Source organism: Grampus griseus (genome assembly GCF_964374135.1).
Source record: "Grampus griseus genome assembly, chromosome: X".
Taxonomy (NCBI): domain Eukaryota; kingdom Metazoa; phylum Chordata; class Mammalia; order Artiodactyla; family Delphinidae; genus Grampus; species Grampus griseus.
Genome location: NC_138999.1, coordinates 62,040,318 through 62,064,529, shown reverse-complemented (window position 1 = coordinate 62,064,529; position 24,212 = coordinate 62,040,318). Strand labels below are relative to the sequence as shown.

General features: G+C 36.5%; 1 protein-coding gene across 1 annotated transcript; it reads left to right on the top strand.

Annotated features, from left to right (window-relative positions):
* Positions 1 to 21,343: 21,343 nt before the first annotated feature.
* LOC309839276 (nucleosome assembly protein 1-like 2) lies at positions 21,344 to 23,497 on the top strand (the record flags this gene model as incomplete). Its single annotated transcript, XM_082680981.1, has 1 exon — positions 21,344 to 23,497. One exon carries the CDS (start codon positions 21,344 to 21,346, stop codon positions 22,730 to 22,732), a length of 1,389 nt encoding a protein of 462 aa, XP_082537107.1. The 3' UTR covers positions 22,733 to 23,497.
* Positions 23,498 to 24,212: the final 715 nt, after the last annotated feature.

Below are 24,212 nucleotides of genomic sequence, written 5' to 3'. Positions count from 1 at the left end.
TTTTTCTTCTCTGATTGCTGTGGCTACAACTTCCAAATCTATGTTGCATAAGATTGGTGAGAGTGGGCAACCTTGTCTTGTCCCTGATCTTAGTGGAAATGGTTTCAACTTTTCACTATTGAGGATGATGTTGGCTGTGGGTTTGTCATTTATGGCCTTTATTATGTGAGGAAAGTTTCCTCTATGCCTACTTTCTGAAGGTTGATTATCATAAATGAGTGTTGAATTTTGTCAAAAGCTTTCACTGCATCTATTGAGATGATCATACGGGTTTTCTCCTTCAGTTTGTTAATGTGGTGTACCACATTGTTTGATTTGCATATATTGAAGAATCCTTGCATTCCTGGAATAAACCCCACTTGATCATGGTGTATGATCCTTTTAATGTGCTGTTGGATTCTGTTTGCTCGTATTTTGTTGAGGATTTTTGCATCTATGTTCATCAGTGATATTGGCCTGTAGTTTACTTTCTTTGTGATATCTTTGTCTGGTTTTGGCATCTGGCTGATGGTGGCCTCATAGAATGAGTTTCGGAGTGTTCCTCCCTCTGCTATATTTTGGAAGAGTTTGAGAAGGATAGGTGTTAGCTCTTCTCTAAATGTTTGATAGAATTTGCCTGTGAAGCCATGTGGCCCTGAGCTTTTGTTTGTTGGAAGATTTTTAATCACAGTTTCAAATTCAGTGCTTGTGATTGGTCTGTTCAGATTTTCTATTTCTTCCTGGTTCAGTCTTGGCAGGTTGTGCATTTCTAAGAATTTGTCCATTTCTTCCAGGTTGTCCATTTTATTGGCATAGAGTTGCTTGTAGAACTCTCTCATGATCTTTTGTATTTCTGCAGTGTCAGTTGTTACTTCTCCTTTTTGATATCTAATTCTATTGATTTGAGTCTTTTCCCATTTTTCTTCATGAGTCTGGCTAATGGTTTATTAATTTTGTTTATCTTCTCAAAGAACCAGCTTTTAGTTTTATTGATCTTTGCTATCGTTTCCTTCATTTCTTTTTCAGTTATTTCTTTTTAAAAATGTCTTTATTGGAGTATAATTGCTTTTCAATGGTGTGTTGGTTTCTGCTTTATAACAAAGTGAATCAGTTATACATATGTTCCCATATCTCTTCCCTCTTCTGTCTCATCCCCTTCCACCCTCCCTATCCCACTCCTGTAGTTGGTCACAAACCACCTAGCTGATCTCCCTGTGCTATGTGGCTACTTCCCACTAGCTATCTATTTTACGTTTTGTAGTGTATATATGTCCATTCCACTCTCTCACTTTGTCACAGCTTACCCTTCCCCCTTCCCATATCCTCAAGTCCATGCTCTAGTAGATCTGTGTCTTTATTTCCGTCTTACCCCTTTTTTCTTCAGGACTGTTTTTTTTCTTAGATTCCATGTATATGTGTTAGCATACTGTATTTGTTTTTCTCTTTCTGACTTACTTCACTTTGTATGTCAGACTCTAGGTCCATCCATCTCATTACAAATAGCTCAATTTCATTTATTTTTATGGCTGAGTAATATTCTATTGTATATATGTGCCACATCTTCTTTATCAATTCATCTGTTGATGGACACTTAGGTTGCTTCCATCTCCTGGCTATTGTAAATAGAGCTGCAATGAACATTTTGGTACATGACTCTTTTTGAATTATGTTTTTCTCAGGGTATATGGCCAGTAGTGGGTTTGCTGGGTCATATGGTAATTCTATTTTTAGTTTTTTTAAGGAACTTCCATACTGTTCTCCATAGTGGCTGTATCAGTTTACATTCTCACCAACAGTGCAAGAGTGTTCCCTTTTCTCCACACCCTCTCCAGCATTTATTGTTTCTAGATTTTTTGATGATGGCCATCTCACTGGTGTGAGATGGTATCTCACTGTAGTTTTGATTTGCATTTCTCTAATGATTAATGATGTTGAGCATTCTTTCATGTGTTTGTTGGCAATCTGTTTATCTTCTTTGGAGAAATGTCTATTTAGGTCTTCTGCCCATTTTTGATTGGGTTGTTTGAAAATAGGCATAGAGGGAACTTTCCTCAACCTAATAAAAGCCATATATGACAAACCCACAGCTAACATCGTCCTGAATCGTGAAAAACTGAAACCATTCCCACTGAGATCAGGAACAAGACAAGGTTGCCCAGTCTCACCACTCTTATTTAACATAGTTTTGGAAGTTTTAGCCACAGCAATCAGAGAATAAAAAGAAAGAAAAAGGATCCAAATCAGAAAAGAAGAAGTAAAGCTGTCACTCTTTGCAGATGACATGATACTCTACATAGAGAATCCTAAAGATGCTACCAGAAAACTACTAGAGCTAATCAATGAATTTGGTAAAGTAGCAGGATACAAAATTAATGCACAGAAATGTCTGGCATTCATTTATTACTGATCTGATCCTTATGATTTCTTTCTTTCTGCTCACTTTTGGGTTTTTTTGTTCTTCTTTCTCTTATTACTTTATGTGTAAGGTTAGGTTGTTTATTTGAGATGTTTCTTGTTTCTTGAGGTAGTATTTTATTCCTATACGCTTCCCTCTTAGAACTGCTTTTGCTGCATTCCATAGGTTTTGGATTGTTGTGCTTTCATTTTCATTTGTCTCTAGGTATTTTTCGATTTCCTCTTTGATTTCTTCAGTGATCTTTTGGTTATTAAGTAGTGTATTGTTTAGCCTCTATGTGTTTGTATTTTTTACAGATTTTTTCCTGTAATTGATATCTAGTCTCATAGCGTTGTGGTCAGAAAAGTTACTTGATACGATTTCAATTTTCTTAAATTTCCCATGGTTTGATTTGTGATCCAAGATATGATCTCTCCTAGGGAATGTTCCATGAGCACTTGAGAAGAATGTGTATTCTGTTGTTTTGGGATGGAATGTCCTGTAAATAACAATTAGGTCTCTATGGTCTAAAACGTCATTTAAGGCTTTTGTTTCCTTATTAATTTTCTGTCTGGAAGATCTGTCCATTGGTGTAAGTGAGGTGTTAAATTCCCCTACTATTATTGTGTTGCTGTTGATTTCGTCTTTTATAGCTGTTAGTAGTTGTCTTATGTAGTGAGGTGCTCCTATGTTGGTGCATATATATTTGTAATTGTTATATCTTCTTCTTGGATTGATCCCTTGATCATTATGTAGTGTCCTTCTTTGTCTCTTGTAACATTCCTTATTTTAAAGTCTATTTTATCTGATATGACTATTGCTACTCCAGCTTTCTTTTTATGCCCATTTGCATGGAATATCTTTTTCCATCCCCTCACTTTCAGTCTCTGTGTGTCCCTACATTTGAGTTGGGTCTCTTGGAGACAGCATATATATGGGTCTTGTTTTTGTATCTACTCAGATAGTCTATTTCTTTTGGTTGGCTCATTTAATGCATTTACCTTTAAGGTAATTATTGATATGCATGTTACTATTTTCATTTTCTTAATTGTTTTGTGTTTGTTTTTGTAGGTCTTTTTCTTCTATTGTGTTTCCAGCCTAGAGAAGTTCCTTTGTATTTGTTGCAAAGCTGGTCAGGTGGTGCTGAATTCTCTTAGCTTTTGCTTGTCTTAAATGCTTTGATTTTTCCATCAAATCTGAATGAGAGCCTTGCTGGTAAGAGTAGTGTTGGTTATAGGGTCTTCCCTTTCATCAGTTTAAAAATATTTACCACTCCCTTCTGGCTTGCAGTGTTTCCGCTGAGAAATCTGCTGATAACCTAATAGGAGTTCCCTTGTATGTTATTTGTCATTTTTCACTTGTTGCTTTTAATAATTTCTCTTTTTCTTTAATTTTTGTCAATTCGATAACTATGTGTCTCAGCATGTTACTCCTTGGGTTTATCCTGCCTGGGACTCTCTGCGCTTCCTGGACTTGGTTGACTGCTTCCTTTCCCATGTTTGGGAAGTTTTCAACTATTATCTCTTCAAAATTTTTCTTGGGTCCTTTCTCTGTCTCTTCTTCTTCTGGGACCCCTATAATGCAAATGTTGATACATTTAATGTTGTCCCAGAGGTCTCTCATGTTGTCTTCATTTCTTTTCAGTCTTCTTTCTTTATTCTGTTCCATGGCATTGGTTTCCACCATTCTGTCTTCCAGGTCACTTTTCCATTCTTCTACCTCAGTTATTCTGCTATTGATTCCTTCTAGTGTATTTTTCATTTCATTATTGTATTGTTCAGCTCTGTTTTTGTTCTTTAGTTATTCTATGTCTTTGTTAAACATTTCCTGGATCATCTCAATCTTTGCTTCCATTCTTTTTCTGAGATCCTGGATCATCTTCACTGTCATTATTCTGAAATATTTACTGGAAAGGTGCCTACCTCCTCTTCATGTAATTGTTTTTCTGGGGTTTTATCTTATTCCTTCATTTGGGACAGAATCCTTTGTCTTTTCATTTTGTCTAACTTTCTGTGATTGTGGTTTTCCTTCTACAGGCTTCAGGACTGTAGTTCTTCTTTTTCTGCTCTCTGCCCTCTGGTGGATGATCCTATCCAAGAGGCTTGTGCAAGCTTACTGATGGGAGGGATTGGTGGTGGGTAGAACCTTGTATTGCTCTGGTGGGCAGGGCTGTGCTCAGTAAAACTTTAATCCACTTGTCTGCTGAGGGGTGGGACTATTTTCCCTCCCTGTTAGTTGTTTGGCCTGAGGTGACCCAGCACTACAACCTACAGGCTATATGTTTGGGCTAGTGGCTGCCTCTGGGAGACTCACACCAATGGGTACTTCCAAGAACTGCTGCTGCCTGTGCCCTTGTCCCTGTAGTGAGCCACAGCCACCCTCTGCCTCTGCAGGAAACCCTCCAACAGTAGTAGGTATTTCTGGGTCAGTCTCCTATGGGGTCACTGCTCCTTTCCCCAGGTCCTGGTGTGCGCAAGACTTTGTGTGTGCCTTCCAAGAGTGGAGTGTCTGTTTCCTCGAGTCCTGTGGAAGTCCTGCAATCAAAGTCAGATTCACTGGAGATTCTTAGTCCTGTTGCTGGACCCCCAGGCTGGGGAGCCTGACATGGGGCTCAGAACCTTCACTCCAGCGAGAGAACTTCTGTGGTATATTTGTTCTCCAGTTTGTGGGTCACCCACCCAGTGGGTATGGGATTTGATTTTATCATGATTGAGCCCTTCCTATCATCTCATTGCAGCTTCTCCTTTGTCTTTGGATGTGGGGTATCTATTTTTGTGGGTTCCATCATCTTCCTGTCAATGGTTGTTCAGCCATTAGTTGTGATTTTGGTGCTCTTGCAAGAGGAGGTGAGCTCACGTTCTTCTACTCTGCCATCTTGAACCAATCTCCTCCTGAATTCTTTATATATTTTGTATATAATCCCTTGTCAGATATATGGTTTGCAAATATTTTTTTCTCGTTCCATAAGTTGCCTTTTCCCTTTTTGATGGTTTCCTAGCTGTACAGATGCTTTTTAGTTTGATGAAGTCTCATTTGTTTATTTTTGCTCTTGTTTCTCTTGCCTGAGGAGAGATATCCAGAAAGGTATTGCTAAGAATGATGTCAAAGAGTGTACTGCCTATGTTTTCTTCTAAGGGTTTTATGGTTTCATGTCTTACATTCAAGTCTTTAATTCATTTTAAGTTGATTTTTGTGTACGGTGTAAGATAGGAGTCCAATTTTTTTCTTTTGCATATGGATATCAGTATTCTTCAACACCATTTATTGAAGAGATTATTCTTTCCCTATTGTGTATTCTTTGTGCCTTTCTCAAAAGTTAATTGATTGTATATACACATGTATACCTTGTTCTTCTATTCTGTTCCATTGATCTATGTGTCTGTTTTTATGCCTACAGCACTGTTTTTATTAATGTAGTTTGAAATATAGTTTAAATTCCAGAAGTGTGATGCCTCCAGATTTGCCCATTTTGCTTCAAGATTTCTTTAGCTATTCAGTATCTTTCATGGTTTCATACAAATTTTATGATTGCTTTCTTCTATGTAGGTGAAAAATGCCATTGAATTTTAACATATATTGCATTGAATCTGTAGATCACTTTGGATAGTATGAACATTTTAACCATATTAATTCTAATTCTTCCAGTACATGAACACAGGATATCTTTCCATTTATTCATGTTTTCTTCAATTTCTTTCATTACTATTCTATAGTTTTCAGCATATAGACCTTTCACCTCCTTGGTTAAACGTATTCCTAATTAATTTATTTTTTGATGCTATTGTAAATGGGATTATTTTCTTAAATTCTCTTTCAAATAGTTCATCATTAATGTATAGGAACAATACTGATTTATGTATATTGATTCTGTATCCTGCAACTTTACTGAATTTATTAGTTGTAACAGTTTTGTTTTCTTTTATTTTAGTGGAGTCTTTATTGTTTTCTATATGTATCATATCGTCTTGTAAACAGAGAAAGTTTTACTTTATTTTCTGATTTGGTTACCTTTTGTACCTTTTTCTTGCTAATTTCTCTGTATAGGACTTCTAGTCCTATGCTTAATAGAAGTGGTGAAAGTGGACATCCTTGTCTTGTTTGTGATCATTGAGGAAAAGCTTTCTGCTTTCCACCATGAATATGACATCAGCTGTGGGATTGTCATATATGATCTTTACTATGTTCCTCTATATTTTATTTTCTGAGAGTAAATAAATAACGTAAAAAATAAATAAAGTAAGGGGCTTCCCTGGTGGTCCAGTGGTAATGAATCTGCCTTCCAATGCAGGGGACGTGTGTTTGATCCCTGGTCAGGGAACTAAGATCCCATGTGCTGTGGGGTGACTAAGCCTGTGCGCCACAACTACTGAGCTCGTGCACCTCAGTGAGAGAGCCTGTGTGCCACAAACTACAGAGCCCATGCTCTCTGGAGCCTGCGCACCACAACAAAGTGCCCGTGCCACACTGAAAGTCCCTGCACGCCTCAACGAAGACCCAATGTGCCACAACTAAGACCGCTTGAAGCCAAAAAAACAAGCGATTTAGTTATACGTATATATATATACTTAAAATAAATAAATAAAAATACAGTAAATATTTATTTATTTATAATATTTGCTTTATTTTTATCACAAAAGAGTGTTGAATTTTGTCAAATGCTTTTCCTGCATGTATTGAGATGATCTTATTTTTTTATCCTTCAATTTTGTTTATGTGGTGGATCACATTTATTAATTTGTGTATGCTGAACCATCCCTGTATCCCAGGGATAAGTACTGCTTGTTTATGTTGTATGATATTTTTAATATGCTGTTGAATTTGGTTTGTTAATTTGTTATTGAAGATTATATCTTTCGATGAATTGACCACATTTTCATTATGAAGTGACCTTCTTTGACTCTTAACATTTCTGACTTAAAGTCTCTTTTTTGTAATACAAGTATAGCTACCCCTGCTTGTTTTCTGTTTTCACTTGGATGGAATATTTTTTCTACCTCTTCATTTTGAGCTTATGCATCTTGTTGAAGCTGAAGTGAGTCTCTGATAGTCAGTATATTGTTAGGTTTTTTTAAAAAATCTATCTAGTCACTCCATGCCTTTTGATCAGTAAATTCAGTTCATTTACATTTAGAGTAATAATTGATAGGTAAGAACTTACTAATGCAACTTATTGTTTTCTGGCTGTTTTGTAGTTTCCTTGTTCCTTTCTGCCTCTCTTGCTGCAACTCTTATCTAATGTAAGCATTCAGTGCTATAAATTTGGTATTACTTTAGTCATTGCACAGAAATTGATATGTAGTATTTTTTTTCATTTAATACCACATGATTATAAATTTCCTTTGAGTCTTCCTTTTAACTGTGATTATTTAGAACTGTGCTGTTTATTTCAAAAGTTGTTGAGGTTTTACTGTTATATTTGTTATTTATTTGTACATTTATTCCATTATTATCAGAAAACATACTATGTATGGGTTCAAACCTTTTAAATTTGTGGAAGTTAATTTTATGGCATGATGCATTCTGTACAGTTATTTTTCCACTTACAAAATATTTTGCCACTTTCTTCTGGTATCCACAGTTTCAAGTTGGAAGTCTGCTACTTTTGTAATTGTTGTTTCCCTTTATGTAATGCATCATGTTTTTCTAGCTGTTTTCCAGAGATTTTTTTTGTCTTTAGTTTTTATAAGTTTGGTTATTATGTGTCTTGGTGTTGCTTTCTTTGGATTTCTTCTATTTGGGATTTGTTAATTTCCCTAAATCAGTATGTTTATGCCTATCATCAAATTTGGGAAATATTCAGCCATTACTTCTTCAAATATTTTTCAGCCTCACAATCTTCTTTCCTTGTGGGATTCTTATTACATGAATGTTATGTATTTTGTTATTTTTCCATGGTTCCTGTGTCTTTGTTTTTAGTTTATTTTTGGTATATTGTCCAGATTGAGTAATCTACTGATCTTTCTTTGAGCCTACTGATTTTTTCATCTGTTGTTTCCATCCTATTTTTTACTCCATTCATTGATTTTTAGTTTAAGTTACTGTATTTTTTCATTTATAGAATTCCCTTTGGTTCTTTTTATATATTGTATTTCTTTCCTGAGATTTTCTATATTTTTATTTGTTTCAAAAATACTCATAATTGCTTGTTGAAACACTTATATTATGGCTGATTTAATGTACTTGTCAGAAAATTCCTTCATCTTAATGATCTAGTTTTGGTATCTGTTTATTTTCTCATCTTATGTAAATTGTGGGGGATTTGGTTTTGTTTTGCTTTTTAGCATGCTGAGTCATTTTTTTTTATTGTATCCTGAACATTTTAAATTTTATTTTGTGTGACTCTGGTTTCTATTTAGTCTTTTTTAAAAATCATGAAATCACCCTGTTTTAGGTATGGAATACATGTCTAAATAGGGATGGATGTTCAACTCCGTGTTATGCCCCACTGACATCACTCTTGCAAATGCAGAGTACAGACTCACACACCACCTTTTTGCTGGTGAGTAAAAATCGAACTTCAGCTTTCTTCTGAGCTTTACTTACACCTCCTTGGAAACAATAGATCACTTACTGGAACTGCCTTATTGCAGCTTCATGGGAGTGGAGGTTTAACTCTCTGCTAGGCACCACTGACAACAGATTGGGAGAAAGTACTGTGTTGACTAGCACACCTTCTTACTGCCTTGCTTCAGCCATTGTTGTTGGGAGTGGAGAGGTATCTCCTCACTTGTCCTAGCTGACATAAGTGGAGAGGAAGATTAAGTGCCAGCTAGTACCACCTCACACCATCTCCTTCTGTCTTGGTGCTGCTATGTGGAAGTGCAAAATCAGAGAAGGGGAAAGCAGCATGTTGTTTAACATTACCTTGTACTGCCTCATTCCACCTCTTTGTGGGCAGGTGGAGGTGGGTCTCATCTTCCTGCTGGTCTCTACTGACACCAGGGCTGTGTAAAAGCAAAGTGCCAAGCAGCTCCACATCATACCACCTTGTTGTTTCCATGTGAGGGTGGAAGTTGAACTTTCTACTGAGCTTCACTGACACTACTCCTGTAAAAGAAGGACATCAACACACAGTGCTTTACACTAGCTCGTTTTGGCCTCCTTGCCACCTCATTACTACTAAGTCAGGGTGGAAATTCTGCTCCCCACTGGGCTCCACTGACATTGAAGTGGGCGTGTGGACTGCAAACTAACACCACCTCACACCACCTGGTGTTCCATGGTAAGAGTAGCAATTTAGCTTTCCACTGTGCCCTGCTGAAACCAGGAGTTGGGAAAGCAGTGTGCCAATCAGTGCTACCTGTTTGCTGTTGGTGGGAATGTAAGTTCAGATCCTTGCTGGGACCTGCTGACACTATCTCTGCAATAGCAGAGTTCTAATTCACACTGCCTGTTGCTTCTGGGTGGAAACAAGCGTTTAGCTCCTCACTGGGCCTTGCTGACACCAGGGGTTGCAAAGCAGTGTGTTGACTAGTAGCACTCCTTTGCTGTCTGGTGGGGTTGGAAGTTCAGCTTTCTACTGAGACCCACTGACACTACACTAGTGTGGAAATGAAAGTACTGACTAGCCCTGACCTTCATTGTTCATTCTGCTTTATTGATGCTGGGTGGGCATGGAAACCCAGCTCCTTGCTTGGCCCCACTGATACCACCCAGGTGGGTGAGTCCAAGCATCCTTTACTATCACCAAGAAGGGAGTGAAAGTTCAGTTCCTTGTTGAGACCCACTAACACCATTTATTTTGTCTGTCGATAATTGTGAGTTGCAGTTTTCTCCAATGCCCCATTCAGTAAATGGAAGGCAAAATAAAGATGCAGGCAACTCACCAAGTTCCTAAAGTTTCAAGATACCTAAGCAGTCTATTACCTTCTTTCTACACTTCAGGGCTATTTTATGTTTTATAATATCCATGTTTTTGAATTGTTAAAAGAGGGAACTAGAGAAGATAGGGGCTACTCCATTCTGGCTAGAGCCCAGTAGTATATTTTTCAATTGTGTTTACTTCTTACTGTTAGAATATAAAGATAAAATTAATTTTTGCACACTGATTGTGGTTCAAGGTTCTTCCTAAGTTGACATGAATTTGCATAATTATTTGGACTTTACATGTACACAATTTTGTCATTGGTGAAAAGTAACAGCTTTTTTCCATTTATAACAATCATACCATTTATTACCTTTCACTGCTTATTGAAGTGCCTAAGATCTCCATTGCAATAATGAATTAATGCAGTGATGACGGACATTTCTTCTTTGTGCCGAAATCTAAAGGGAATTTATTAAATATTTCCCAATTAAATTTCTGTCATCTGTACAATTTTTGAATATGTTCTTCTATTAATGGAATCCTCTTCTATTCCAAATTTTCTGAGATGAAAAAAATTATACATCTGTATTGAATTTTATCAAATATATTTTCTCTGTATTTTTTTCCTTCTATGTGATTTACAATTATTTTTGAAGATTAAAGAAATCTTGCATTTTTGGACTGAATACTAGTGAGTTATGAAATATAGTATTTTTCATATATCCCTGCAAGTTATTAGCTTTTATTTTGTAGAATTTTTGGATCTTGCATCTATATAGGCTTGTAATATTCTTTTCTTGTAGTAACTGAGTCATGTCTTCATATCACAGTTATGCTGGTTTTCTAAAACAAGCTGGGAACTGTTTGATATTACATATTCTCTGAAAGATTTTGTATAAAGTTATTAAATAAAGATCTTCTTTAAATATTTGGAAGAATTAACTAGTTAAGCCATCTGTATTTGAAATAATTTTTATGAGATAAAGTACAAAAAAGAATTCAATTTCTTCAAAGAATGTTCAGATTACTATTTTTTCTTTTGTTATTTTTTCCAATAATACCATCCATTTAATCTTAGATATATATATATATATAGTTTCATACAGCTATTCATAATATTTTATTTTCAATAAGAGTAGACTCATAAGGTATTCATTTTTTCATATGTGATTTTGGTAATGTGTATCTACTTTTTCTTTCATCTATCTCTTCAATAAACAAAATTGGCTTTGCTTATTGTCTCTATTATGGGTCTGTTTCTATTTTATTTATTTCTTTTATTATTCTTTTATTCTAAATGTTTGGGTTTGTTTTGTTATTTTTCTCCCCCTAGCTTCTGAGATGAAAGTTTATGTGACAGGCAGAAAAATGTCCCCATTAAAGATGTCCAAATCCTAATTCCGGGATCCTGTGAGTATGTTGTCTTACATGGCAAAAGATACTTTGCAAAAATTATTAAGTTAAAGATCTTGAGACGGTAATGTTAAGTTACATTATCCAGATGAGCCCCATGTAATCATAAAAGCACTTTTAAGATGGAGGAAGAGGGCCAGAGTCAGAAAAGATGAGAAAATAGAAGCAGAGATCAGAGTGATGCAATAGCTGGTTTTGAAGATAGAGGAAGGTGCCATAAGCTAAGGAATGCAGGCAGTATGTAGAAGATATAAGAGATAAGAAAACAAAGTCTCCGCTGAAGCACTCAGAAAGAATGCAATCCTGATGAGACCTTGACTTTGGCCCAGTGAAACCCATTTCAGATTTCTGATGACCAGAATAACAAACATAATTTTGTCTTGTTTTAGGTCACTAGTTTTGTGGTCACTTGCTACGATAGCAATGAAAAACTAATGTGATTTTAATACTATCAGTTTTATAGAAAGTAATATGTTTCTAAAAACTAAAACTAATGGTATATATTTTTAACAGAAAACTAATAATATTTTGGTACCTGGAAGAGAGGTCCTGCTGTAACAAATAATTACAAATGTAGAAGTGATTTTGGAATTAGAGTCTGGAAGACTTTTGAGAAGCATGTTTTAAAAAAAGTCTAGATTGCCTTGAATAGACTATTAGTAGAAATACAGATGTTAATGACTGCTAAAACTCAGAAAAAGTGGAGCATGGTAGAGAAAAATATATCATCTTAGATATACCTGAATCATCATGAACAGACTGTTTCTAGAAATATGAACTTTAAGGCACTGCTGGTAAACACTCAGATGGAGATGAGCAACATGTTATGGAAATTGGAGGCAAAGAATTTCATATTATATAGTGGCAGAAACTTATCTGAATTGTGTTCTGAAGTTATTCTTTTTGTAAAAAGAACTTGTAACTGATGATTTGGATTTTAGCTGGTGATATCTACAGGTAAAGTGATGAAGCTTCAGCATGATTCTTCTTGCTGCTTACAGTAAGTGCAAGAAAAAAGAAATATACTGAGGGAAAAACTGTTAATTAAAAGAACAAGATGAAGTTAGGAACCAATAACAGGAAGAAACCTGGAAAATTTACAAATATGTGGAAATAAACACTCTTACAAAGCAATAGCCAGGAAAGAAATCAAAAGGGAAATTAGGGCTTCCCTGGTGGTGCAGTGGTTGGGAGTCCACCTGCCGATGCAGGGGACGTGGGTTCATGCCCCAGTCAGGGAGGATCCCACATGCCACAGAGTAGCTGGGCCCATGAGCCATGGCCGCTGAGCCTGCGCGTCCGGAGCCTGTGCTCCGCAATGGGAGAGGCCACAACAGTGAGAGGCCCACGTACCGCAAAAAAAAAAAGGGGGGGGGGAATTAGAAAACACAGTGACAAATGATTATAAGAACACAGCATATCAAAATTATGAGATGCAGCAAAAGCAGCTCTAAGAGGGAAACATATAGCTGTACATGCTTAAATTTAAAAAGAAGAATGATTTCAAATAAATAACCTAAGTTTTCTCCTCAAGGAACTAGAAAAAGAAGAATAAACAAAATCTAAAACTAGAAGAAGAAAGGAGCAGAGCTAAACAAAATAAAGAATATGAAAACAGAGAAAATCAAAGAAAGCAAAAGTTGATTCTTTGAAAATATCAATAATACTGACAAACTTTAAGCTAGACTGACAAAGAACAAAAGGAAGAAGATGCAAATAACTAAAATCAGAAGTAAAAATGGGAAGGGATGATTCAAGATGGTGTTGATGAAAATATTCAAAAAACAATCTATAATAGGAATATGAAAGAGTTTTATTTGAGCCAAACTGAGGATTACATCCCAGAAGACAGGGTCTCAGATAACTCTGAGGAACTGCTCTGGAGGAACATGGTTTTAGGCACAGTTTTATATCTTGTCAGAACAAAGAACATTAAACAAGTCAAGAATACATTCCTTCAAGTTTTTTTAAAAAAAACACAAACCCACAACAGATCCGCACCTACACAATGAGTCAGCATGGCCTTGGCACCTGGGAAGGGAGTCTTATCATTGAAAGGGTACTAGCATTGGCATCCCAGGAAGGGAAACATTTAATCTTTATTTTTAACATGGACATTCTTTACTTCTGGTCAATGCCCCCTTTTCTTTAATAATTAAAGCAGATGTACAATGTATGTTTGATAGGCCACACACAGGCTGTTTTAGTTAGCATAAAATTCAAGTTAACTCATATATAAGCCAAAACAACTTGCCCATACCTCAGTATGTGAAAAAATTTTTATCAGTGATGAAGTAGGAAGATCCTGAACTTGTCTCCTACCATGGACACAGTGAATCTACAGCTACATATGGAAAAATTTTCTCTGGAAAAGACCTAAAAACTAGCTGAGTAACTCCTTCACTTCAGACAAATGAGAAAAAAAAGCCACATTAAAGTGGATAAGAGAGGCTGAGACACAGTCTCACCATAAACTCCACCCCTGGTGTGGTGACCCATTATTGGGAGGAAACTAACAGATCCAGAGCTTCTCCCTGAGACACAAAAAGCTTGTACCCACATCAGGCACCTCAAATTTTAAAACCTGAACCTGAGAAATAAGCCCTCAAAACATCTAGCTTTGAAATCCAATGGAGCTCATGTTCATGAGATATAAAGGGCTTTAGCAAGCTGAGAAATGACTCTTAAAGGCTTATGAGTGGACTCACCCCAGGACCCAGCACAAAAGCAGCCACTTGAAAAGTGCCCAGACTTTATGTGAAAGAGATTCATTTGCTTATCATAAAGCATTGGCTGAAGGGCAGGCGCCTACTGGGATACTTTCCAGGAACAGAGGCTTGTATGTGCCATTTTCATGCTCTCCCTCTGCCTTCCTAAAGTCAGTGGGCACCATCTTTTCTTTTCTTTCTTTCTTTTTTTTTAATTTTTACTTTAGACCATCTTTGTTGTTGTTGTTCTCAGCAGGCACCATCTTTGTGCTCTCCCTCTATTGCACTTCAGAGCACCTGTAGCTCCCTGATGGGAGTTTTACACACATCTGGTACCCTGATTTTTACTGTTGGTGTCCAGGGAACACTACTTGATTGCAAGTCTTTAGAGGACAGGGAAGTTTGTGTTTCTGTTTCCCCTGGGAAACAGGAAAGAATCTAGATTTTGTGGAACATAAAGCTTATATAATCTGGGATAAGGGAACTCTTTGAGAAAAATTCTATAAATTTATCATAACCAGACAGAGCTTTAGAAGGGACCTGTGCAAGTGAAGCGTCCTGAAGTTTGAGTTTGTGGTAAATCCTCCCATCATTATTAATCCATTCCAGACTTGTCCTTCCTTTCCATTGATTTCTCATTATAAATTTACTGGAGGACAAAATGTAACAGAGCTTTGGCTATTGTTATTCGATACCCTATTTTCACCAACTATGAGGCAGTCAATTGTGTAAAGAAGCAGCTGTGAACTTGGTAGAAACTCTGAGATAAAATTCTTATCAATGTACACCTGTCTCTGAACAAAATTGGCACTAGATGAGATTGTCACTAGATGGCACTAGTGTGTGTGTGTGTGTGTGTGTGTGTGTGTGTGTGTGTGTGTGTGTGTATATATTTCCAGCCTTAAAAAGGAATGAAGTTTTGATACATACTACAACGTGCATGAAACTTGAACTCATTATGCTAAGTGAAATAAGCCACATACAAAAGGACAAATATTGTGTGGTTCCACTTATACGAGGTAACTTAAAATAGACAAATTCAAGGAGACACAAAGTGTAATAGAGGTTATCAGAAGCTGGGGGAAATGAGGAATGGAGAGTTAAACCTAAGGGGTACAGAGTTTCAGTTTGGGATGATTAGGTTCTGGAAATGAATATTGACGATGGTTGTACAACATTGTGAATGTACTTAATGCAACTGAATTGTACACTTATAAAATGGTTAAAATTGTAAATTTTATGTTATATATATTTTAGCACAATAAAAATTCAATTACAGTAATTTTTACAATAAATTAATCATAAAAGAATATATAGGGTTACATTTAACAAAGGAAGTACAAGATTTGTTTACTGAAGATTACAAAACATTGCTGAGAGTAATTAGAGAAGTCAAATAAATGGAATTTCCCTGTTCATGGATTGGAAGACTCAGTCTTGTTAAGATACCCAATTCTTCCCAAATTGATCTATAGATTCAAGGCAATCCCTATCAGAATTCCAGGCTTTTTTTTTTTATAAATTAACAAGCTGATACTAAAATTTATATGGAAATGCAAAAGACTCAGAATAGCCAAAACTCTTTTGGAAAAAGAAGAAAAACAATGGAAGACTTTCACTTCCGAATAAAGAAATTAATATAATGCTACATAATCAAGACTGTGGTACTGGCATAAGGATAGACATATAGATTGATGAAACTGAATTGAAAATCCAGAAACAAATCCTTATATTCATGGTTGTGGTGAATTTGAGGATTTGGGGACTGATCAAGGAAAAGACAAGGAGACAGGGTGATGGTAGTATTGTACAACAAGCTTTATTGAGTGGTGTCTGGACCAGGGTTGCATGAAAGGGTAAGTTTCTTACAGCAGAAGACCTTATACAGACTTTTCAATGGGCCATAACCCAGAGGGTGAAGAGGGTAAGGGAATTCCTGGGAGAGAGGTAAATCAAAGAGGGGGCTTAAGTGTCTAGGCGCTGTCCTTCAGCAGAAAGGTGGGCAGTCTTTGGATCAGAGAGCTCCAAAGGGCAGCAGTTTAGGATCTTTTATAGCTACAGAGTTTATCTCTAGCTAGCAGATGTTGGGTGCAGTTTTGTAGGGTAACAGGCAAGCTCTAAATGACCAAAAATATGCTTATTTAGGTATAATTAAAGCAGTTATATGTGTGAGAATTTGGGTTTGGTTCTGAAGGGCTTTGAGCTAAGGGTCCTAGCCTGCTATGATGAATAAACAATGTAGGGGCTGATATACAGGGGTCATCTTTGGTCCATTTATATAACAATGGTCAACTGATTTGTGATAAAAGTACCAAGGCAATTTATTGAGGAAAAGATAGCTTTTTAAACAAATGGTGGTGGAACAAATAGATATCCATATGCAGAAAGCTAAACCAGGGCCCTTGAACTCACACCATCTGCAAAAATTAACTCAAAATGGATCACAGACCTAAATACAAGAGCTAAAACTATAAAACCTTTAGAAGAAAATATAGGAGAAAATCTAGGACCTTGAGTTAGGCAGAGATTTTTTTAGTTATGACACCAAAACACAGTCCATTAAAAAATGACAAATTGGATCTCATCAAAATTCAAAACTCTTGCTCTTCAAAAACACCATCTTAAGTAGGTGTAAAAGTATGTGCAGCATACTGGTGGAAAATATTGCAAAACACATATCAGATAAAGGACTTGTATGGAGAAAATGCATAGAACTCTTATACCTCAATAAAAAAAGATAATCATACCAATAAAAATGGGTAAAAGATTTGAAGATGTTATATCAAAATATATGTGAATGGCTAATATGCACATGAAAAAATAATCATTAGAGAAATGCAAATTAAACCACAACAGGATACCTTTTCATACTCACCACAATGGCTAAAATAAAAAAAAAGACTTGCACACAAATGTTCATGGTAGCATAATTCATAGCAGTCAAAGTTGGAAACAGCCTATATGTCTATCAGTTGGTGAAAAAGTAAACATAGTGTGGTATATCCATGCACTTAATTCCTATTAAGCAATAAAAAGGAACCAACTATGGATACATGCTATGACATGAATCTCAAAATCTTTATTCTCAGGGTAAGAAGCCAGACACACAAGACTACATATTGTATGATTCCACTTATATGAAATATTCAGAAAGATAAAGCTATAAAGACAGAAAGTGTATTAACATTGCCTATAATGGAAGTAGGAAGTATAATGGAAATTAACAGTAAATGTTCATGAACTATCATATTGGGATGATAAACATGTTCTGAAATTGATCCATGGTGGTGGTTGTACAACTTGGTAAGTTTAAGATCATTGAATTATGCACTTGAAAAGGGTGCATTACATGATATACAAAATATGACCCAATGAGGTTATTTTAAAAATAAAGCTGACATGAACATTTTTAATACTAATTTGTTTGTAGCAATATCTGAGAGTTCCAGTTTCTCTACATACTTGTCAAAGTTTGGAATACTCAGTTTTTTAAAAATTATAGGCATTTCAATTCTCTTTATGTAGTAATCATTTATTTTGTATATATATGTGTGTTATACATATTTTACCTATTTTTGCTTGGTGCTCATTTTACTTATTGTTTATGTTTTTGTTTGTTGGTTTGTTGTTTTCAGCATTTTATGGTAAAATATACATAACATAAAATTTACTATTTTAACCATTTTTAGTTATACAGTTCAGTGGCATTAAGTACATTCACATTACTGTGCAACTATCATCACCATCCAGAATGTTTTCATTTTTCTGAACTAAAACTCTGTACCCATTAAATAAAAATGCCCATTTTCACCTGCCCCTAGGCTCTGGCAACCACCATTCTACCTTCTGTCTCTATGAATTTGACTAGTCTATGTACCTCATATAAGTGGAATTATACAGTATTTGTCTTTTTGTGCCTGGATCATTTCACTTAGCATAATGTCTTCCAGGTTAATAATCCATGTTGTAGCATGTGTCAGAGTTTCATTCTTTTCAAAGGCTGAATAATATTCCATTGTATAAAAATACTACATTTTGTTTATTCCTCTGTCAAGGGACATATAAATTGTTTCTAACTTTTGGCTATTGTGAAAAATGCTGCTACGAACATTGGTGGAAAAATATCTGAGACCCTGCTTTCAATTCTTTTGGGTATATACCCAGCAGTGGAATTGCTGGATCATATGGTAGTTCTGTTTATTTTTTTTTTTTGAGGATCCGACATACTGCATTCCACAGCTGCTGCACCATTTTATCTTCCTCAGCAATACACAAAGTTTCCAATTTCTCCAAATCTTTGCTGACACGTTATTTTTTGTTTTCATTATTTTATTATTTTCATAATAGCTAGCCTATTGGATGTGAGGTAGTATCTTATTGTTTTTTCAATTTGCATTTCCCTAATTAATGATGTTGAGCATTTTTTCATGTGTCATTTGTATCTCTTCTTTGTAGAAATGTCTATTGAAGACTCTTGCCAATTTTTTTTTTTTTTTGCAGTACGTGGGCCTCTCACTCCTGTGGCCTCTCCCGCTGTGGAGCACAGGCTCCGGACATGCAGGCTCAGCAGCCATGGCTCACGGGCCCAGCCACTCCACGGCATGTGGGATCTTCCCAGACCGGGGCACGAACCCGTGTCCCCTGCATTGGCAGGCGGACTCTCAACCACTGCGCCACCAGGGAAGCCCTCTTGCCAATTTTTTAATTGAGTTCTTTGGGTTTTTGTTGTTGTTGAGTTGTAGGAGTCCTTAATATATTCTCTATGTTAATCCTCTATCAGATATATGACTTGTAAGTATTTTCTCCCATTCCCTGGGTTGCCTTTTAACTCTTTTGATAGTATCCTTTGATACACAAATGTTTCTAATTTGAAGTCCAATTTATCTATTTTTTTTTCTTTCATTGTCTATGCTTTTGGTTTCATATACTTTTGTTTCATGTAATGAAATCACACCATTCCCTTTGTGGTTTCTGTGGCTGCATGTATGACTATGAAGGACTCTTCAATCTTAAAATTAGATGAACATACTTTCTCTTTGCCTTTAATAGTTTAGTTTACATAGTATATTTAAATAAGTGGATTTTCTTCTAAAATTACATTTTTAGAAACTAAGAACATTGGAATATGTTAATGAGAGGAAAAATTTATGAGTCTATCCCAGTTTTACTTTAAAAAAACCTCTAGCCTAAACACAACACTTATATAAACAGGTCAGAAAGAAAAGGACCGAAATGTTCACATTAGTTCTCTCAGGGTTGTGAGATTAGTAGTGATTTCAGCTATGCTCTAAAAATTTCCTTATTTTCCAAAATTAAAAAAATAAGCATATACTGTATTTATTATCAGAAAACTACAAGGAATGTTGCTACTACAGAACCAGAAAAAGAAAACCGGAAATGCAGGACTCTTAACTATAGAACTACCCAGATTGATACATGAGCCTGAAAATTGAATTTTGTAAATAATGTAATGATAAACAGTACAGAGACATTAAGTAAAAAGAAAAATTTACCTACATACTGAAAGAATCTGTAAAGAAATACAACAATATGTAAACAGTGTTTATCTCTGTGATAGTAGCACGATAGAAATTAGTGTTCAAATCTGGAAAAGACAGTCAAACATTTTTAATTTTTCAATTAATAAATAATCAGCATTAGAAATATGGACAAAGTAAACATCACCAATGATTCCTACCCAAAGGAAAATTTTAAATGATTGCATAGTATTCCATCCTATGAACACTCTAACATATATCTAACCATGTCTTTAATGCTGAGATTTAGATTATTTTCGATAACATTTGTCAAGCAAATGTTAAGATTTAAATATATATATATATATTAATTTACATTTGAGCATTTCTTTTAAAAATTCCCAATGGCTTTAAACCCAGCATCAAGAAAGAGGAAGAGGCAAGTCAGTATTAGGACTGGGTTACTGACTATAAGCTAGACAACTGGTTTATAGTCTTGTGTGTTCACTTGCTATATAGTGGGATACAGCATTTTGGCTCTTCATCACAGGCCCTCTTTAACCCAACCTCCATCTAACCATCTAAACTCCTTCCTGTCCCCACTCCCTACCCCAGGAAACGGTAAGGAGGATTTTCCAATCTCAAATTATTGCTCACTTATCATACAGCTTGTGGAAAGTACAGAAAACCAGAATATAGAATATTTAAATCACTGGCAGTTACACCACCCTGAGACCAGCATTTGCTAATTTTTTTAGTATTTTCCCTTCTAACCTCTTTTTATAAGTTCCCCCCCCCCACCTCTCTCCTTCCCAGAGCCCAGGGCTAAAATCAAAGGGACAGATTTAGGATGGGTGAATGCCTTGTCTAACAATTTAGTTACTACTTTCTCTTAACTCTTTTGAAATTATAAAAATATAATACCAGTTGAAAACTGAAAGGATAAACTAATAAAACCTGGTTTCTAGAAAACTTGGGTGGTGGTGTGGGACGAGTGGGAGGTGGATGAATCAGCCATATTAGAGAACCTGGGAAAGTGAGCAGAGTTAGAAACTTGATAAATCTATTAATTTATTGGCTCATAGTTTGTCAATCACGTCAGCCCAGCAAATGAAATTAGAATAGAGTCGTGGGGGAGGGAGGGTGTGACGCAGCAAGCTATTTGCAACAAGAAAATCTAGCCGAGAGACAGCTGCGTAATCATATTGCGGCACCGTTTTTACTTGCAGCAGCTGCTGCTTGTGGAGGACATCAGCCCACTGCGGCTCTCTGCAGTCTCTGGCCTGCTCCTGCAGGACCGGTCACTGCGGCCATTGCTACTCTCTGCACCCCAGCCCGGCCACCGCTGCCTCTGTCCGGTTCTCACAGCCTCAGCACCGTCTTCATCCTGGCAGCAGCCTCGACAGTCGCTCCCGGCTCCCGTATCGCAGTCCGACCACTACCGCACGTTCCACCTCTGCCCCAGCCACCGCCGCTTCTGATATTCCGGTGAGTCTTTCCTTGCGGAGGTCAGGTCTCCTGATCTTGGCGGTAGCCACCTTAGGCGTGTGAGGTCCTTTGAAAAATGGCCGAGTCAGCCGACCACAAGGAACTGTTAGAATCCAGTCAAGAAGAGACTGGTGATAAGGTAATGATGGAGGGGCCCAGGGAACAGCCGGAGCGCGGTGAAGATGCCGCCGCTGGGCCTGGAGATGATGGGGAGCGCGGTGAAGAAGCCGCCGCGGGGCCTGGGGAAGAAGGGGGAAAAGGTGAAGAGGCTGCTGCTGAGTCCGGGGATGGCGGGGAAAAAGGTGAAGATGCTGATGAGGACTCAGACCCAGACCGTCCAAAAGGACTTATCGGTTATCTTTTAGATACAGACTTTGTTGAAAGTCTACCTGTGAAAATTAAATACCGTGTGTTAGCCCTCAAAAAGCTTCAAACTAGAGTGGCCAATCTAGAATCCAAATTCCTAAGGGAATTTCATGGTATTGAAAGAAAGTTTGCTGAAATGTATCAACCTTTATTGGAAAAAAGACGTCAGATAATCAATGCAATCTATGAACCTACAAAAGAGGAATGTGAATATAAATCAGACTCTGAGGGCTATGATGATGAGATGTATGATGAGGAAGAGATGTGTGGTATTGAGGAGGGTGTGCTACATGACTACCTAGATGAGGATGACGGTTGTGAAGAAGATTATTATGATTATGCTATTGAAGAGGAGGATGATGATGATGACGACGACAATGATGACGACGACACCGAGGCAGCTGGAGATGAGAATAAAGAAGAGGATCCTAAAGGAATTCCTGATTTTTGGCTGACTGTCTTAAAAAACGTTGACATACTCACTCCTTTGATTAAGAAATATGATGAGCCTATTCTGAAGCTCCTGACAGATATTAAAGTGAAGCTTTCAGATCCTGGTGAACCTCTCAGTTTCACGCTAGAATTTCACTTCAAACCAAATGAATATTTCAAAAATGAGCTGTTGACAAAGACCTATGTGCTGAAGTCAAGGCTAGCATATTATGATCCCCATCCCTATAGGGGAACCGCGATTGAGTATTGCATAGGCTGTAAAATAGATTGGAATGAAGGAAAGAATGTCACTTTGAAAACAGTCAAGAAAAAGCAGAAACACCGGATCTGGGGAACAATCCGAACTGTGACTGAAGATTTCCCCAAGGATTCATTCTTCAATTTCTTTACTCAAGGAATCAACTCAAAGGGAAAGGATGGAAATGATGATTTTCTACTTGGTCACAATTTACGTACTTACATAATCCCAAGATCAGTATTATTTTTCTCAGGTGATGCACTTGAATCTCAGCAGGAGGGGGTAGTTAGGGAAGTTAATGATGAAATTTATGACAAAATTATTTACGATAATTGGATGGCTGCAATTGAGGAAGTTAAAGCCTGTTGCAAAAATCTTGAAGCAATAGTAGAAGACATTGATCGCTAAAGCAGAGTGTACACGGCCCTGAAATTAATTGCCCTAGATCTAGTTACTCAAGTTATAAGAAGTTAATTACATCTTGTGTTCTTAATTTTTCTTGTAGTGTCAGTTAAAATGTATGTCTCAGAAATATGAGAAGTTCAAATACTAATTCATTTGACCTTGCATTTTAGTAGTAGAATATCTTCAAGAAAGTATTTACTGTGGTAAATGATTTAAGACATATTAATATAATGTGTAGTTTAATCCTTCTGAAGTCCTTTTGTCATGTAGGTATTAATCTGTAGCTGTGAATATTATCAGAAATGCTAAATGAGATCAATATTTATTCCAAAAGAAAATCTTGGGGAACCAACCCAAGGTTCTTTTCCTGTTGTTTGTTTCTTGCATTTGTGTTTTCTTAGGACTTTAGCTAGTGGGTTTAATTTTATTGTGCCTGCTTCAATTTGCAATAAAAATGCAATAGAATTTAAAACTTGAATGCTTAAGAAAAAGCCTGTATATAGTTAAGAATTTCAGGCAAAACCACATTTATTGTTAATAACAGCTTGTTCATAAGTTCTTGTATTTTATGTGACCATGATAAATAATGAAACTTATTCATATTGAGGTTATCAGTGAAGTGTTAATCACAGTATTCTCCAAAGATTGCCACATATTGCTCTGTGTAATTGTGTAAACTGTAATTACAGTGTATAATTTCTCTTTTCCTATAGTACTTAATCATTCATTGAAAGTGATCACTTTATCATTCTGAAAATATTTTTCATGTTCCTTCACCACAAAATAAAATGAATAAAAATTTCAGTGATTTATGTTATAAAAGTGATCTTTTTTTAATTGTAAAAGTAATATGTTTATTGGAGTACCGAAAACCATATACCCATTCTCCAAAGATAAGCATTGCTTATGTTTTGATTAATTTTCTACTCTTCTTTTTCTGTGTTTATATATGCCTGCAAATTTACTAAAACTCTGCTTAGAGGGGCAAAGAAAGTGTATCTTTTTTTATTGTTTACAACTGATCTGGTCTTAATCATGAGTCCACCTCCACCTCCCAGGGCTGCAGGGAAACAAAAATCTCAATTTTAATCAATCCAGTAAATTCATTGCCATTTAATAATTAAAACACTCCAAAAATAACAGGCTTATGTGTGTTAGTCTATATTTCAGATTTACCTACTCTTCCACAAGGTCATCTGGATGTATAGGGGCTTATATTGCTTTATGACATTGGTTGGGGGTGCACTGACTGGGGACAATGGGATGTGGTTGGTCAGAGAGCTGACTTTGTCCCAGAGCTGATTTTGCCTTCCTCAAGTGTGGAAACCCAGAAATTTGGCTGCCCCCTTTGGCAAACTCTGTGAAGGACACATCTATCCCTCTGGGATAACAGCAAACTTCTTCTTTTTTTTTTTTTTTTTGCGGTACGCGGGCCTCTCACTGTTGTGGCCTCTCCCGTTGTGGAGCACAGGCTCCAGACTTG